This window comes from Urocitellus parryii, chromosome 14 (assembly GCF_045843805.1).
Source record: "Urocitellus parryii isolate mUroPar1 chromosome 14, mUroPar1.hap1, whole genome shotgun sequence".
NCBI classification, from domain to species: domain Eukaryota; kingdom Metazoa; phylum Chordata; class Mammalia; order Rodentia; family Sciuridae; genus Urocitellus; species Urocitellus parryii.
In genome coordinates this window covers 23,904,985-23,923,410 of record NC_135544.1, presented here as the reverse complement: position 1 = coordinate 23,923,410, position 18,426 = coordinate 23,904,985, and the positions used below count along the sequence as shown (strand labels likewise).

The 18,426-nt window shown below is 41.3% G+C and overlaps 1 protein-coding gene and 1 pseudogene across 1 annotated transcript in view; both read right to left on the bottom strand.

Annotated features, from left to right (window-relative positions):
• Pdgfrl (platelet derived growth factor receptor like) overlaps positions 1–8,256 on the bottom strand; it is a 46,478-nt gene extending 38,222 nt beyond the window's left edge. The window contains exon 1 of the mRNA XM_026389485.2: positions 8,083–8,256. Within this exon, the coding sequence (XP_026245270.1) occupies positions 8,083–8,137 (55 nt within the window). The 5' untranslated portion in view covers positions 8,138–8,256. The remainder of the gene's footprint in view (positions 1–8,082) is intronic.
• LOC144250169 (small nuclear ribonucleoprotein G pseudogene) lies at positions 525–897 on the bottom strand (annotated as a pseudogene).
• Positions 8,257–18,426: the final 10,170 nt, after the last annotated feature.

Sequence of the window (18,426 nt, the reverse complement as noted above, 5' to 3'; positions counted from 1 at the left end):
TTGATCTATGCCCAGAGATTTACACAAGCATCCAAACTTATGGAACCTTGGAAATCAATTAGGTAAAGTCCTTGTGCTATAGATTAAAATAATAAAGGATGCTCTAAAAAGTTAAATAAATTGTGCATCACTCTACTTATGAGTGGCAGATGGTAGAATAAAACTCAAGTCTCCTGATCCCTATTCCAAAGTGCTCATTTCACTATGTGGAGACAGACATTTTGTATATATTTGCAATAGATGACTACACAAACATCAGCCAATTGAGGGAATTGCAGGGCATTTGTATAAAATGGGGAAAATGATAAGTCAGGAGAAAATCATAATCAAAACTCAATTAATTTGAACTGAACTATGAAATGATAAACTAGGATACCAGAAAAGGCTTACCCTTTGATCTTTCATTTTCCTTTTCCTTTATGGTTCTGGGGATTGAACCCAGAACCTTCAGTATGGGTGCAACACTCTACCAACTGAGCTATATCCCCAACCCATGCCATTTGATCTTTTTTTTTTTTTTGTTATTGAAGTTTATTTAACAAAAAGTTTAATATGAAAGTGTACATGACCCAATTTTCAAGTCATAGTTAAACAGGGCTTCTGGAGGGAGGACATAGATTTCTCTGCTGAACAGCCGTTATTTATACTCGTTCTAAGGCTTCTAACATGATGATACTGTTTCCTCGTATTACCACCATTCCAATATTGTTCTGTTGTCCACTAGTTGCCATCTCCACACATTCATCTATTACAAGATTCATGAAGGGATCAAATCTCCGCAATATTCCTTGGACATGTCTGCCACCATTTAATTTCAATGATAACTTCTTGTCCATAAATTTTTTCAGCTCGGGAGGATGAGCCTTGCTCATATTGTCTACTCTTCAAGCTCAAAGCCGCTTTTTTGCCATTTGATCTTTGAGACAGAGAGGAGCCATTTAGCCTCCACTCAGTTCAGCCTGAGCCAGACTCTGGAACCAATCCGGCTCCTGAGAACTCTCAGCTCAGTGCCCACTTCCGGTCCTCAGTACACTGCCTTCCTTGGGCTGGTAAGCCTTGCTCCCTGAGACCTGCTCTTTTCTGTGGCCTCAGGTCTGGTTAGGACCAGCTCCTCTCCTAGGCCTTTGTTTCTTCTTATTTCCTTTCTTTCCTCTACTCCAGTTCTTCTGGGTCATAGTTCCTGCTGAACTTTCTCAATCCCCTTAAGGAGTAGAACTGTGTCCTTGAACCCTGTTCTCCTAGACAGAGTTCCCAGTGCCTGTTGCTGAAACTGTTGTTTGTCTAGACTCTCACTGACCTTCATTATTTGATTTATTCACGCTTGGTTCCACACACAGTGGCTACCTGCACAGGATTCCTCAGCCTCTTAGAAGGAGAAGCTCTGTAACTGGTGGGAATATATCAGACAAACAGAAGTTCACTGATTCAGCAACATTAATTATGAAGCAGAAGCCTCAGCTTTGCAATAAGGTAGAAGTCACTTTTTTCTTTCTTTCTTTCTTTCCTTCCTTTTTTTTTTTTTTTTTGTTACTGGATATTGAAACCCAAGATTTTGAACATGCTAGGTAAGCACTCTACCATTGAGCTACATGCCTGCCCCTAGAAGTCACATTTTCCCCCCTAAAGATAAAAATAAAAGCCTACCATGATAATGTCCAAGTTATAAACATTTTAGTCACACTATGTCTATGAGATTAATAGATCTCCAGACTAATGTCTAACTTGGTGTTTTCTTTATCATATAACAGGAATTCAAGTGATCAAAATGACAATAAACAACTGGGGGCGATGGTGCATGCTGTAATCCCAATGATGCAGGGGACTAAGGCACGAAGATTGCAAGTTCAAGACCAGCCACAGCAATTAGCAAGGTCCTAAGCAACTCAGCAAAACCCTGTCTCAAAATAAATAATAAGGGCTGGGCATGTGGCTCAGTGTAAAAGCTTGTCTGGGTACAATCCCTAGTTTAAAAAAAAATCACTAAATGACAATAACCTTCTTAAATCCTTTGGAATTTAGTCTTTGTCTGACTTCTGAACTGTCAGATCCTATGTGACTGTGCTACTCAGGAACATCATATTATCTAATTACAGATATCATGTATCCAAATATTTGCTACTGTATTTGCAAAAACATATGACTTTTTTCACCAAATAGATCCATCAATTGATCCAATGTATCACTGCTCCAGGTATCTGACCACAGAATTGATCCATGATTTGGTGCTAATAACACTAAATTGAAGAAGCCAGCCTGAGAAGAGTTGGAGAGCTTGTGCATAGTCATATGTGAGGCTCTGGCTTCAAGCACATGTGTGTGTGTGCACACTCACACACATGCAGAATCCCAGCCTAGTGGCCCCACAGAGCCAGAGAATACTGGGATTGAGGAACTGCCAAAATCCATGTCTAATTTTTTTTTAAAATATGACTTACTTAACTATGTAAATTGGTTATATCCCAAAAGGCTTTATAAGAATTTGTATCATAAGTAAATAAAAGTGATAATCTATTAACATTGCATTTTTGAAACTATTGCATAGGATATTTCATAGAGAAATAGGTGGCAAAATTCACAGACAATAAAATATCATCATTGACTTGCCACCTACTAACTGCATGTCTTGGGAAGTTATTTGCCCTTTCTCTGACTGAGCTTCCTCTTCTGTAATTGAGAATAACTATTGCATGGATTGTTGTGAGGATTAAATGAGCTAGTGTGTTTAAAATGCTAAGAATAATGTGTGATCCATAGTAAAAGCTAGTTAAGTGCTATTTGTTGCTTTGTAGTTGTTTCATGTGACTCCATGGTAAACTGGTAGTGAAACAAAGAAGCTATTATTCTTTTTGTAATTAACAGATGCCAAATAGCTTACTCCAAGTCATTGAGAAGGTAGTGAATGCAAAGCCAAATCCTTTGACTCCAAGTCTAGAGAGTTCTCTGGTGCATGCCATTGTCTTTCCACCATAGAGATGAGCATCTTGTGGCAATTTCACTTTATTTGCATAAATCCCAGGCATAGCACCATTGTCTAAGTGGATTCTTGGAGGGGCCCAGCCCTTCACAAGGAGTTCCAAGTCAAACAGAACTTGACACTGGGGATGAGAGCACAGGGGCCGGAGATGACTTTTCCAAGGCATATATTAGCATCCACAAGTGAGGAGACGCTGGTCAAAAGCTCCCAGTGAATGACCCTATGTTACACAGCAAGAAGCAAGCAGGAAAAGGACCGCGATTATTCAGCATTGATTGAGAATTTCCATCCAGACCTTCTTCATGAAATCTGACCTGGCTATTGACCTCTCTAATTCTGTAGGCTTGTGTTGGAGAAGCAAATAAATTCATTAATTGAATCATTGCTGCTTAGTGGAGGATTACATGTTGAACATAGTCATTAACGTGAAAGAGCTACAGCTGTTTGTTTTCCTCCCTGATGAGCAGTTAAGGGGAAAGGCCAGCCCTGAGGGTAGCATCAAGTAACCCCCACACCATAAACCCTTTGGAGCAGCTCAGGTGTGCCTCCTTTTTACTTGTATAGACTGAGATGTCTTTTCTTGTTTTTCCACTCTTCCTGAAAAACCCCATAAGAACACATACTTTTTCTAAGATACAAAGGTGGAAAGATTAGACCTTTTCCTTTCCAGAACCCCACTCCAAAACCCCTCCTACCACTTTTTAAAGTATCATTTTCATAAAATTGCAGAGGATGCATTACTTCTGTTTCAGGATAGAATTTGAGGCATTTTCCCAGAACCGTTATTAGAACCCAGATGATGATGTGCTTCTTGAAAACCTTTATCCTCTTGGCTCTCAGTTACCTGCTGTCATTGTGCCGCTGACAATTCTGCTGTCTCCTTGGCAGCTCTTCCTTCTCTTTTCTGCTCCATCTCAGCCCCCCAAGGCTTAGCCCTGGCAGCTTCTCTCTAATGACATTCACTCTCTAAGTGACCTCACACCATCCAAGGGCTCTGGCGTCATTTACATGTGGTGAGCTGCCCTCCCTCCAGTCTTGACCTTGCCTCTGAACTCAGATCTGAATATCCCATGGCTTACTCAGCACTGCTGCTTAGAAAACTAGCTGGCATCTCAAATTGAATACATCTATAACTGAACTCTGAAAGTGATTTAGACCTGCTTCTTCTCCAGAGTTTCCTTCAACAGTAAATGGCAAGTCTGTGGACCCAGTTGCTCAGAACAAAAACCTCACAGTCTTACTGGATCCTTTTCTTTATCTCCTAAGCCATATTCAATCCCGGAGCAAATGCTTGTGGTTTTGACTTCAAAACTGACTCTGACCCCAGTCTCCTTTCCCTCCATCTACTTCCATAATCTGCCATATCCTTGCCCAAGCCATATTTTATTCACACTATTAAACCACCTCATAAGTAGGGTCCTGGTTTCCACCTAGAACTCAACTTTTAAAAATATAAATCATGGACATTTTTCTGCTCAGAACCTCCAGTGACTTTCACCTAATTTAGAAGAAAGTGTGAAGTCTTCCCATGTGCTACAAGGGTTTACCATCTCCTGTTACATCTCATGGTCCTTAGGCACCATGGTCATCAGCCACCTGGAAGCTGCTGCATTCGCCATGGCCTTGACCTGAATGCAGGGCTCTTCTTTCCAACATCTGTAGGGGTTGCTTCCTCACCTTGGCATCATGCACCTCTCATGTCTCACCCTGGGTTATTGGTTGAATTGTGTCCCTCAAAAAGACATGTTGAAGTCGTAACCCCTGGTACCTGTGAATGTGAACTCCTTGGAATAGGGTCTTTACAGCTATAATCAAGTTAATAAGATGAAGACAGAAGATAGGGTCTCATCCAGTATGACTGATGTTCTTATGAAAGGAGGAGAGACACACCAAGAGGAAAATGCCACATGAGGACAGAGACACACACAAAGAAGACAGCTATGTGACATCAGCTGCATTGGGGTGATGCAGAGGTAAGCCACAGAGAACCAAGAATTGCCAGACACTACTAGATGGAGGCTCAAAAGCATCCTGACCAGAGTTTCAAAAGCAACAAGGTCCTGCTGAAACTTTGATTTTGGATTGCTGGCTTCCAGAACTGCAAGAGAATAAGCTTCTGTTGTTTCAACTACCTGGTTCATGGTACAGGTTGAGCATCCCTAATCCAAAATCCAAAATGCTCCAAAATCCAGAACTTTTTGAGTACCAACATGACATCACAAAAGAAAATTCTCTACCCACCGAGTGCAGTGACACACACCTGTAATCCCAGTGGCTAGGGAGGCTGAGGCAGGGGGATTGTGAGTTCAAAGCCAGCCTCAGTGACTTAGTGAGGCCCTCAGAAACTCACTGCTACCCTGTCTTTAAATAAAATATTTTAAAAAGGGGATGAGGATATGACTCAATGGTTAAGTGCCCCTGTACCCTGGTACACGCCCCCCCCCAAAAAAAAAAGAAAAAGAAAACAAATTCCATACTCAACTTCTTGTGACATGTCACAGTCAAAATACAGATGTACTAAAAATATTGTACATGAGGCATATATTAAACATAAATGAAATTTGTGTTTAGACTTAGGTCCCCATCTTTATTATAATCACTTATATATGCAGATATTTCAAAATCTGAAATATGAAGCATGTCTGATTATAAGCATTTCAGATAAGGGATACTCAACTTGTTTGTTATAGCAGCCACAGGGAACTAATGCACCTGGGTTAATGATTCTTCATGCCACTTATCAATTCCCAAAATTATGTCTTGTTTATTTATTTATTTACTTTTTAAAAGTACATGACCTGATTTTTTTTTAATATTTATTTTTTAGGTGTAGATGGACACAATACAATGCCTTTATTTTTATGTGGTGCTGAGGATTGAACCTGGGTCCCACCCATGCTAGGTGAGCACTCTACCGCTGAGCCACAATCCCAGCCCCATGTCTTGTTTATTTATTATCTATCCTCTCCATTTGCTTATGAGTACCTCTAACTGGGATCTTGGGCAATTTATTCACTGTTTTCATGCCTCAGTTTCATGCTACTGAGGTATGAAATGTGCACCTCTAATCACCTCCACCTCATGAAGAGAAATAACATTTCTAAAAACATAACTCACATTAGAATTAGGCATGGCAAACTTTACTAGGTTAGGACAGATGTTCGCCCCCACTTGCAGGGAATCCTTTTCCTCCTCATAAAAACCTCTCTCCCAGATGTGATCTCAAAAGCCAAAAGGCCATGGGACAAGCCAAGCCTTGGGTCTACAGTTTGTGATTTGGGATCAGAAGCAGGTGGCATTGGGATCAATCTGCCAATCAGAGACCAGCATTAAAAGGACTTCCAGTATGACTTTCCTTGGTTGTTCCTGGTCTGAGCCTGCCCCGCAACTCAAAACAGAAAAAAATAAAAAATAAAAATAAAAAAATAAAAAACACCAAAAATAATTCTGGCTAGGCTGGGAAAAGTGTTATATAACTTAATAAGGCAAATTTACTGCCAAGTATGTGTTCAATATTTTATCCATGGTCTATAAATCATACATGTGGACTTTAAAAAACAAAATCACAGCACTATTTTCACACATAAAATTTACTCATTATTTCTTATAAAATATTCAGTCTGTATTCAACTTAATACTGAATGAATCACATTTTGTTTAAACAGATGCTAATTAATTTAGGCAGATGTTGGTAACAATTCACATGATCTGGGTACACCTTGGCCTAAGACATCTCCTGAACCTCTGAGACTGGCATCTTGGGTATAAACAAAATGAATGGACTATTTGAAATTATTTTGACTGGCCATCTCTTTCCCTATTCAAAAAAATGGTACCAAATACTGCATTTCCTCCGTTTCAACTGTCACATACAGGGACCTGCCAGGAGCATTTTAATATTGGATTTTACAAACTGAACTCATGCCAACTTCTCTCTGGGCAAAGAGTAAACATTGCTCCTCCAGCAGAACTCTGCCTCTATTTTATTAAGCATGGCTCTAGGCTGAAGGATCCTCATGCTCAACTTCAAGTCCCACAAAACACCCTGAACTTCCCAAAGTAGAATTTTTTTTTTCTCTCCAAATGATTATAATTTCACAGGAAAGAAAGAAACTGTTCAGGATTGAGGAGTGTTTTAAAATTTGAACCAGGTTGAGCCAGTGTGAGGTGGCATAACAGCAAAAAAAGCTGCTTTCCAACCAAATCTAAGCAAATGCATGGCTGTAGCCAAGGAATTTCAAGGGAGGTTTGAGGAAACCAGGATGTAACCAGATGAAAGATGTACTGTAAAAATAACAACAATTAAAGAGGCAAACTAAACAGCAGATAGATACTACAAAAATAGAATATATATGATCTATACCATATATGTGTGTGTGTGTATACATAATCACACACACAAACATACATACATACAAATAAAACCGGACCCTGTGGTTTTGAGTCCACACAACAGTAAGAACCACAAGCAGGCACACGTTTTAAAAAGTGCATTTATGTGCATTTTTCTTTGCCTTTTTCCATCCCATTAGAAATGAAGCAACGTGACAGCGGTGGGGTTGAGGTTTAAGGTTTCACAAAAATTTCTGGTCAAAGACTTATGCAGATCTTGCAGGATTTAAGCCCAAACTGGTATACAGAAATAAATTCAGGACTGCGGGGGAGGACCCTTGGAATTTTGTGCAAGAATTTTGCGTAAGAATCAGCAATTGCCTTGCTTGGGTGGCACCGGCACTCAGTAGCTGAGGTCCGATTGCAGCGCGGAAATGGAAGCGATCTACCCCTTCCGCGCCACCTCCCAGACCGACACGTTGACACCGGGGTTGGACCAGGCTCTGGCTGAGGATGCTCCGTTTGCCCGCGGAGGGCTTTTTTTGCCCGAGAGGGCTGGAGCAGACCCGATGGGTTCCTGAGGGTCCAAGTAACGGCCACTTTCTCAGGAGGCTAGCAAGAGAGGTGGAGAGCAGAAGAAAGGAGACCCTCTTACCCGGGGGCAGGTGCACCGGGCAGGGAGTCGTGGGAGCAGAACCACAGACTGCCGGATGGGGACGGGGGTCGGGGGGCTATAGGCAGCACAAGCCCGATCGTATCCGTCCAGAGTCACTCACCATTCTCCAGCACCTCGAGCACCAGGAGAAGACCAAGCAGCAGCCAAACCTTCATCTTCAGGGCTGGGGACTGCGGGTCGGTGGCGCGGCGCTGAGGGCTGCGCAGGACAGGGCAGGGCAGGGGCGCAGGGGGAGGCGGCGGGCGAGGGGCGCCGCCTCCAAGTCGCGGCGGCAGCACGGGGCGGGCGGCTGGGAGGCTGCAGCTGGAGGATTCGGTTTCATGAGGAGGAACACAATTTGGGGGGAAAGTTAGGGATTTTTTTTTTTTTTCTTTTAAAAAATTCCCTGTGTAATGTGACCCCTCCTGCCCCCTGGCGGAGCGGTGAAGAGCAGTACTACTTCTGAGTTCTGAGGAAGGTCTAAAGGCGAAATGTCAATGACAATAACCACGCCTCGATTTTTCTCCAAGTCTCAGCCTTTTTTTTTTTTTTTTTTTTATCAAGTTTACAAGTTCGAGAAGGTCTTGGGTGGCACCCGCACTCAGTAGCTGAGGTCCAACCTGTGGATATGGATGGAGTCACACAATATATCTATGCAAATATCACCAGCACTTACTCCACCTGCTCAAGCAGGGCCTGTAAAAAGTGCTCTGTAAAAAGTTCCCCCTAAACTTGTTTGATCCCAGAAGGTCAGTGTCTGTCTGCCTGCCTGGTTTTCTGTCGGTCTGTCTGTCTCTCTCATTTGTTGCACTGTTGTCCTTGATTATTCCTGCTGTCACCCTATGACTGGACAGAGATGGGCTATGCACCCAGGACTGAACCTACTGAAAAAGGAGTAAGGAGCATCTTACTACAGCTGAGACATATGAGGGGAGGTGCCAAATATGGAAGAGTCTGCATTGCCAGCAGAAGGACTCACAGCTGGCCAACTCCTTCCCACCAAGATTTTGGAGGAATTGCTTGTTCCTCTAGTATACAGAAAACCCACTGCTCTGCAGAACACTATACAGGTGTTTAGGAGGATCTGTGCCCCACCCCCAAAATCCAAGTAACAGTATCAGTACCCTCCTCCCATCTTTTGTCAGCGCTCTGGGCTCCTTGTAAGTATAGGATTCATTTTCTCCAAGTAGGCTCTTCAGTTCTAGTACTGAATCCCATTCTCATGCACATTAAGAAACCCAGAAAAGGGCTAGGTGCTGTGAGTGTCAGTAGTCTCTTCTACTCAGGAAGCTGAGGGGGAGAGATTTGCCATAGTGACAAACCTTCAATTTCCTGTGCCATCTAGCTTCAGCAGAGCATGGTTTCTCCTGCCCATGACAACCATGCATGACCCACTCCAAGCTGAAACTCCAAATGGACACTCTGAAATTGCTGTCTGTCTGGACCTTGGCATAGTATAAGTTCCTGCATTTTGACACCCTGAACATCTAATCTAACCACCATTAGTACCTGCTCTCTGCCTTTCCTCTCAGTTCAGCTGACTGAACCCCTATGGCTGCCTTAACCCATTCTTAGCCTTTCTGTTAAATATATATATATATAATTGTGTGAAGTATGATGTGTGATTTGAGTGTTATAGATATTAGAAATTAAGACTTGAATAAAAGAACTTGTGATTGTCCAGCTTATGACTATCAGGTGACCCACAAGTATTCAGTGAACTTCTTTCTACAGGTGAAAATACTATACCCTGTGAATCTACATTGGTCTACATTAATGACAATGACACACAGTTCTGCAGTAGTCTAAATGCTTATCTCCAAGCTAGTCTCCACTCCTTAAAAGTGGCCATGATGGGACAATGTCCTAGTCTTCATAACCATAACATGAAACACACAGTGCACATCTGTTCAAACAATCCTCAAGTTTAGTTCCCTCCCTTTGTGAATGCAAGATCCTGGAAGGTTAAATGAGCCATGAGAGGAGTTGAGAGTCCTTGGCCTTTTCTATTCCCAGATAACAGTTTTCCCCATAAACAGTGTAAGTGGATAGCAAAGCTATAGTTGGCAAAAGAACATAGAATTCTTGATTCTTCCGGCACGAAGCAGCTAAGAAACACTCGTTTCTATGCTCCGGACCTCTTACATTGGGGGTAAGGGAGAAGTCTCCTTCCTGTTACTTCCAGTCCAGGAGTCTGTAGTAGTAATATTTGGTGCTAACACTACAATGAGACTGGCTTCCCACTGAGGCCCTGCTTCTCATCTGTAAATGTATCAAATTAATCAGAAGCACATGGATGCATGGGCATTATCAAACTTATATCACCAAATGAGCAACCCCCTCACTCAAGGCTCCTCACTCAAGGAGCACTCCGAGACTGGACCCTGTCGGCCTTATAGTTGTGCTAGGCAAATGGTGGTTGTTGATTTGTACAATCAAGGTGTAGAGTCATTCCAGCTGGCGCTTAAGCTCAAAATGCAGTAGCTTATGACAAGGTGCTTTCCAAAATGGAGTAACTCAGGTGTAGGTGAGTCTGAGAGCTCCTGTTCTATGTATCATGGAGTAACTCAGAGCAGAGCACAGAGCCTGTTCTCCACAGTCACCTTCTGGGGAGGATTCTGAGCAAAACCTCCTGGAGTGCATGCTGGCTTATGTACATCTGTCTGGCTGTCCCAGCCTGGGGTCCCTTTTCACTCTGAGTCTGTGAGTTGAGTGTTTCACACTCCCTCTCTGTTGGAGCCTGGGCTTCAGTCTAGAGTTCCCTCTTGCTGGCTCCACTGGGTAGCTAGGTCCTGTTCTGTTTTACCCCCCTGGAGCCCTAAGTCCACCCTTCTTTTGCCACTGGCATCAATTGTCACTTCCCTGGTTGGACCTGCTATCCTTTCTCATTCAGAGTGTGGCTGCAGCCCTCTAACTGATCTCTCCATCTCTCCTTCTTGTGTGTCAGTGGATTATCTCCCTAGCAATTAGATCCATCTTCAAATAAAACTCACCCTGCCTCCACCCTTCTGAGGCATTCCAGCAAGGCTCATTGTCTGGAGTTCTTGACCTTTGCTTGCCTCTCTGGCTTCCTCCTATGTGGTCACTCCCCTCCTGCCCTCCATTCCTCATGGTATGCCCCAACTTTCTGCACCCCTAGCCACCGCTCCTGCTGCTCCTGCCCCAACAGTCCCCCCTCCATTTGACCATCTGCTTTCCTTTTGTCCCACCCCACTAATTTTTCATAAGATTAGCAGCCTCACTAATCTTACAAAATTTAGCTCAATCTCACATCCTGCTAGTTGTCCTAAGTACTTTCCTGGTATGTACACCTCTACAATAGCACTGACGACAGAACTCAGAATTTAGTTGTAATCTCTTTATGCTTTTCTCTTGCACTACCAACTCTGAGTTCTGTGTCCTATAAAAGTTGGCATTGTGCTACCAGTTCCTAGAAAATAATAATTATTTATTAGGAATTAACTACGTTTCAAGTAGAGTGTTAGGTCCATAGATCCTTACCACACACTTATTGTTGATCCTATCAAACAGGCTTATGAGGTAGGCACTATTGTTATCCCCATTTCGTGGATAAGGATGCCCAAAGTCAAACTTGTGGTAAGTTACAATTCAGGTTTGATTTTTCTTCTATATATGTGGGTCTAAACCTTCATTCTGCTATCCCTACAAATGAAGGCTCTTAAGCAGGGATCCCCGGATCTACAGGCAGGAAAGGCTCTAAAGATGCCCTTCTTAAATTCCTGAAATCAGAGGGGAATACTTTGTGGTTATTCTAATAAACGTGTCAACAGAGAGCTTAAAATTTAAAATGAACAGAATCCCGAGCTGTCCCATGGAGCCAGGGACTCCTGCTCGGCTTTTTGCAGGAGTAGGGAGGTATAGGTACTGCCGTACAAGCAGCCACAAGAAGAAAACAGCTGAAAATTTTAATGAATTAATACCTGAACGAAGACTGACTGACACAAGAGTTGAGGGTCCCTGTGAGCCCCAGACACAAGGAGAATCCCAAATCCACTCCAACGAATCTTTGCTGATTGTTCATAAGAAGGAGCAGACAGAAGACCTGAGAAAACCTCCTCCAAGGGTGCACGGGATGAAAACTTGCCTTCTTCCTGAACTTTTCTCTTACATAAAGCAAAAGCTGAAAGCCACTGGATGAGGGAGGGGAAAGCCTTCTACCTGTGGTTCCAGGCAAAGGTCCTCCTCTGTGGATGGAGGATTGGGAGGAAGAGCCATCTGCAGTGGGGCTAAGTTTGATAATGCAGCTCTCCTCCGGGATCCTGTACTGACACAAAGCAGAGGTCTGCTGCTGTGCTGGGAGGGACAGGAAACTTGCTCCTCCTTCCTCCAAAGCCCCTCTATTGACACAGGCCAATTTTTGTGCCTTTGGGAAGAAGGACAGGAACACTAAGGGAGGCCTCTGGTTAAGGCCCAGGCATATAAGGCCTGCTTATGACTGAGCTGACACAAGACAAGCAAAAATGACCTTAGGAGGCTTGGACTGAGATAGAAGCCACTGTGTCACCATTGCCAGGGGGCACATCTCCATCAGCAGTTGGTGTCAGTGATTGGGATTTTGGCCATTCTAATAGGGAAACATTTAGTGCTATCTCCTTATTTTCATTTGCAATTTGCTAGTGACATAATGTTGAGCTTTTTTCATATGCTTGTTTACCACCTTTATATCTTCTTTGGTGAGGTGTTTGTTCAGATCTTTTGCCCATTATTTGCTTGGGTTGTTTGTTACCTTATTTAAGGTGACTTTTACCCAACAAAGCTGACATAAAAGTGGGTGGGGGATAGAATAGTGTTAAGAAGGCAGGTCACAGACCACAGACTTGGTTTGAATTTACTAATTAGTAATTGTGTGAACTGGGCAGTTTACTTATTTTCTTTGTCACTGCCTGGATTCTTACCTCGGATATTGTACTATTGTTTCTACATCACTCAGTGGAAAAGCCAGATATAACACTATGTATGTAAGATTCCATGCATGTTGGAAAGACGTTTTTGATGTGTTTGCATTTAACACTGATCAGAAAGCAACAAACCTGGATGAAACTCATAATGGTTGTCTTTAAATCATGTGATTACAGGAGTCCTTTTAAAATGTGTATTTTCTGCATTCACAAAGTATTCTACCATGAATAAGAATTGTTTTTATAGTCAGAAAAATTGCTTTCTTTAAAAAATGAGACATTAGCCAGGAAATAAATTTAGTTGATTTCACTCCACCCTCTATTTCATGTTTAATGACTGAATTGTGTTTTATTGTATTCATAATGTATTAATAGCTTTTCATTAAATCTTTTTGTCTTGTTTTTAAACAGTGATACCTGGAGAAAGAAAATCTGGGCAAAGCACAAAGCTACAAAGTACATACTGAAGAAGATGCCAGCACACTGGCTGATCCTTGAGGTAGGCGAAGTGGAAGACCTGGGGAGAGAAAAAAATGGCGCCACATTATGAAGAAGTTTGGCATTAATGAAGAGTAGCACTGGGTCACTCTGCTTGTGTGTCTTTTTTTTCTTTCTTTCTTTCTTTCTTTCTTTCTTTCTTTCTTTCTTTTTTTTTTTTTTTTTGGTACCAGTGAATAGACCAGGGTGCTTAACCACTGAGCCATATCCCTACCCCTTTTTATTTTTATTTTGAGACAGAGTCTCATTAGATTGCTTGCAATCTTACAAAATTGTTGAGGCTGGCTTTGATCCTCCTGTCTCAGCCTCCAGAATCCCTAAGATTACAGGTGTGCACTAAGGTACCCAGCTGTACTTTATTTATAAAAGAACACTTAACAAAATACTACATAATTAATTCATTCAAAAGTATTGAAAACCCCCCACAGAATTATATGACAGGAAATGATGAAAATAATAGAAATACCCTTTCATGTATGTTACCCTTTCTATTAGCAACAAAGTATTACTTAGACACACTGTCATTTAATTTTCTCCTCTTTATAGTACTTTGTTTTAAAAAATCTTCTGTAAAAACTGCCACACAAACTATGCTTATCCCAACTTCTTTGTACCCATGAGTATATCTATAGACACTTACAAGTGAGATTATTTAGCCAAAGTCCATGGTATTTAATATTTTTGATAAATGCTACCACTTTTCCTTTCTACAAAGCTATCCCTATTTATAATCAGTTGGACTTTCCTCAGGAGCATGTATACTGACCTATTTCTTTACTGCTCCACCAATACTGAATGTGACCATTCTTTCAATTTTTATAACCTGATAGAGGCAAAAAATCACATTGTGTTCTTTCAGTTCCTATTCTGTTTATTATTATTGAAGCTGAGCATCTTATCGTGTATTTATTAGTCACATATATTTGTCTATTTTTGAAAACTGAGTTCTTTTTATTTTTGCTTTATAATAATAGTTTTATATGTATACAAATACACACATATGTACTAGCTATTGAGCTTTTGTGTATTTTACATATTTTAGACCATTTTCATCCTTCGTTTGTGTTTTTGTTAATGATGCCTTTCTTCAAGCAATTAAAGCACATATTTAATCAATTACATTTTTCAATAACTTCCTTCATGGCTTCTGGGTTTTATGTCTCTTCTGCCTCTAATTATCAAACTAAATCATGATGTTTTGTAATTTTGTTGTTCATGTGTAGCCTTTAAATCTCCCTATAATTTATTTTTGGTATGGCTGGTTAGATGTTTAGCTTTATATGTTTTTGGTAGGATGGTCATTATTTCACCATTTGGTCCTTTTTCTTTTTGAGCTTTTAGTATGTACTAAATACATATGTGAATGGATCTTTTTTGTTTTATTTTATTCTACTGATATTTTTATACCTAGGGAAATACCACACTGTGTTCATTGCTATGGAGTGTAGTGGGTTTTATTCTTTGGGCCAAGGATGTACTTCATCATTTTTTCTTCTGTTGATTATCCTTGTACATTTTCTTTTCCAAATTAATTTAGAATCAGCTTATTGATCTCCAGAACTGTGAAAAAATATCTTTCTGCTGTTTAAGCCACTCAATTTGTCGTAGTTTTGTAATGGCAGCCCTAGAAAACTGATATAGCAGTCCAGGAGAGGATGGGAGTAGGATTCCAAGAAATATAGGGGCTTTCTAAGACATGTAGTTTTTTTAAAAAAAATATTTTTTTAAAGTTGTTGATAGACCTTTATTTATTTATTTATATGTGGTGCTGAGAATCGAACCCAGTGCCTCATACATGCCAGGCAAGTGTGCTACTGCTGAGCCCCAGCCCCAGCCCATATGTAGCTTCTTCTTTTTTTAAAAATTTTTTTGAAGATGAATAGCCTTTATTTTATTTGTTTATTTTTATGTGGTGCTGAGGATCGAACCTAGTGCCTCACATGTGCTAGACAAGCACTCTGCCACTGAGCTACAGCCTCAGCCCCCTACATGTAGCTTCTTAAAAGACATAAATCTCAAGATGAATTTGAATTTTAAAAACAACATTGCCAAAGTTATATTTTAATGGATTTTATTTTACTATAAAATCCTCTGTATTTTGTTTCTGGGATGAGAATTTTATTATTAGAATCACTGTGTTGATCTTTTTCATTTTTTCCTGTAATATGTGTTAATTAAGTATTTAATTAACTAATTAAAATAGGCAATATCTTGCTGCTCTAAATCAAATACAACTTGAAGCCTGGTTTCCTATTGCCTCATTAATTTTTGCTTGTTTAGCTTATATCTAGTCACTTTAATGAACCCTCTTATTATTCCTATTTGGAACTTACCTCTTGGATTTTTATATAATTGATCATATTGCCAGCAACAACCACTTTTTTTTTAATTAGCTATTGGTTATCTGTTCCCCCATGCCACTCTTACATTAGCCTTTAGTGTTTTTGCTTTGTTTTGTTTGTTTGTTTGGTACCATGAATTGAACCCAGGAATGCTCTATTTTTTATTTTGAGACAGGGTCTTGCTTAGTTGTCTAGGGCTTTGCTAAGTTGCTGAGGCTGGCTTTGAACTTGCAATCTTCCTGCCTCTGCTTCCTGAGCTGTTGGGATTAGCCTTTAGTGTTTATTATCCATGGATTCCCTAAATTCATGAAGCACTGAGTGGCTCAGGAATGGAGCAACCAGGGGATTCACACCTCTCCTGAACCAGCTGCTTCCTTATGTGGGAAGAATGGAAGGTGAAAGCACCGAAATATCTTTTTTAAAGTAGCCAGGAAGCCACTGTCACACTTGGGAGGGTACAGTTTTACTTGAGTATTGTTACCTTTCCCTGCAGAGTGTGATCAACAGCTCCTGGCACTGGCTTAACAGATGGATAGTTAGAGAGGAGAGTGGCAGAAGGAATAAGTAAAAATCGGGAATGGAGGAGTGGGAGAACTGAGTGTGACCCAGCAATGGAGGGCCACTGCTTATGTCCATAAAGACCTATGCTTTTCAATTTTCTTTAGAATCATAAATTTGTATATAATGTGTACTGGATGGATACAAAGCAGCAATATCAGCAATACCTTCAGGTTACTAAAAGTCACAATGAAATTTCAGCCCTTCCAGTACAAGGATTTCCTTTTTTTGTATGTGAATTATTTTATATGCATAGTCATTATAAATTTTAAGTAATGATGGTAGTTTTCTATGACTATCTAGTAGTCATAGAAACATCTCCCTACTCTTTTACCCTGTTTTTTTTTTTTTGTTTTGTTTTTTTAAACTGCTTTCAAAGTGGTGAATGCCATCAGGAATTTGTTCAGTAAGCATAAAATGTAAAAATTGCCCTATATTCTGGTCATTCCATCTTTGCCCCCCAAGATAGGACATTTAACTTCTCTAAATAGTCTTTATGGACCACAGAAATACCAGATTTTTTTTTGCAAGAATTATTATTTCAAGGTTTAGCAGGATCTAACTTTAATGGCTTTAAATACAATACTCACTGAAAATCTCATTCTAATAGAAATGCCAGGCATTTTGACACTCCTAGAGACATCCATGAGATACCATAGGGTCAGGCAAAGATCCTAGAAACTTAGTCTCCTTAAAGTCAATGACACAAAAGAAATGACCTTTCTAGCTAAGAATGTAGCATGTTGTAAAGATTCATCACAAGTTTTAACAGTTGCAATAGTCTTTGAATGGCAGGGGAAAGAGGGACAACTCTAAACTAAAATATGTAATTGGAAATTTTTGACGTAAGACCTTTAGCTCTCCATCCTTGGCTTCCTCTTAATGGGATCCCTCCTTCCTACTTCAATGATCTCTACCTCTGCTTACTTGTTCTAAGTGCTTTTTAAAAAGCATCTACATTATCAGTCACTTACATCTCAGAACCAATTCAAGACAATGGTTCCCATCAACAACATTGGCAGTAAAAGATAGACATATGATTAAAAAAATTAATAATAACATGCAATTTTAAGCTGGATTTTGATCAGGACATGACAGCCTTGGTCCTTGTGTAAAGAATTATTAGAGGGGTCAGGCCCAGCAACCAGCCAAGTGACAGAGCAGCTACACGCGCCTGCGGGGAACGTGGACCGGACCCACTAGGACAGGTCCGGCGGCCGGCTGAGGGGCAGGCCCGTCCCCTCCCCCAGTGTCTGCAAGGTAGGCGGGACTGTGAACACCAGCAGATCGGGCCCAAAGCCTGCTGAGGGGCGGAACCGGCCCCTCCCCCAGTGCCTGCAAGCTAGGCGAACCTGCAACCCACGGGCGGGCAGGTCAGGCCCAGCAACCAGCCAAGTGACAGAGCAGCTACACGCGCCTGCAGGGAACTCGGACCGGACCGCCGTCCCCTCCCCCAGTGTCTGCAAGGTAGGCGGGACTGTGAACACCAGCAGATAGGGCCCAAAGCCTGCTGAGGGGCGGAACCGGCCCCTCCCTCAGTGCCTGCAAGCTAGGGGAACCTGCGACCCATCGGGAGGTTAGGCCCAGCAACCTACGGAGTGACACAGGTGCCCCTGGTGCCTGCTGGGTAGGTGGACCTTTGACCTACCAGCAGAGCAGACCTAGGGCCTGCCAGTGTGGCAGACAGATCACACTATTTGGAGGAGGATCACAGCCACTACCTGCCCTGCAAGGGTGATTTTTCAACTATACAAGAGCAATATAAATAAATAGAGGGAAAATATCAAAGACACAACAATTTCACCAAGCAGAAAGAAACGCCAGCAGTATGAAATGACAAGGAAAGAAAGGACCACAGGCAATGCAGGTCAACTCAACTTTAGAAGAGGTAATAGCTGCAACAGATGGAATGTCAGATAGAGAGCTCAGGACATACATGCTTCAGATGATCTGGAGTCTCAAGGAAGACATGAGACAGCAAAATCAGACAATGAAAGATCACATTGACAAACAAATCCAGGAAGTAAAAGATCAATTTCACAGGGAGATAGAGGTAATAAAAAACAAACAAATAGAAATCCTAGAAATGCAGGAAACAATAAACCAACTTAAAAACTCAATTGAGAATACTACCAGCAGAGTGAATCA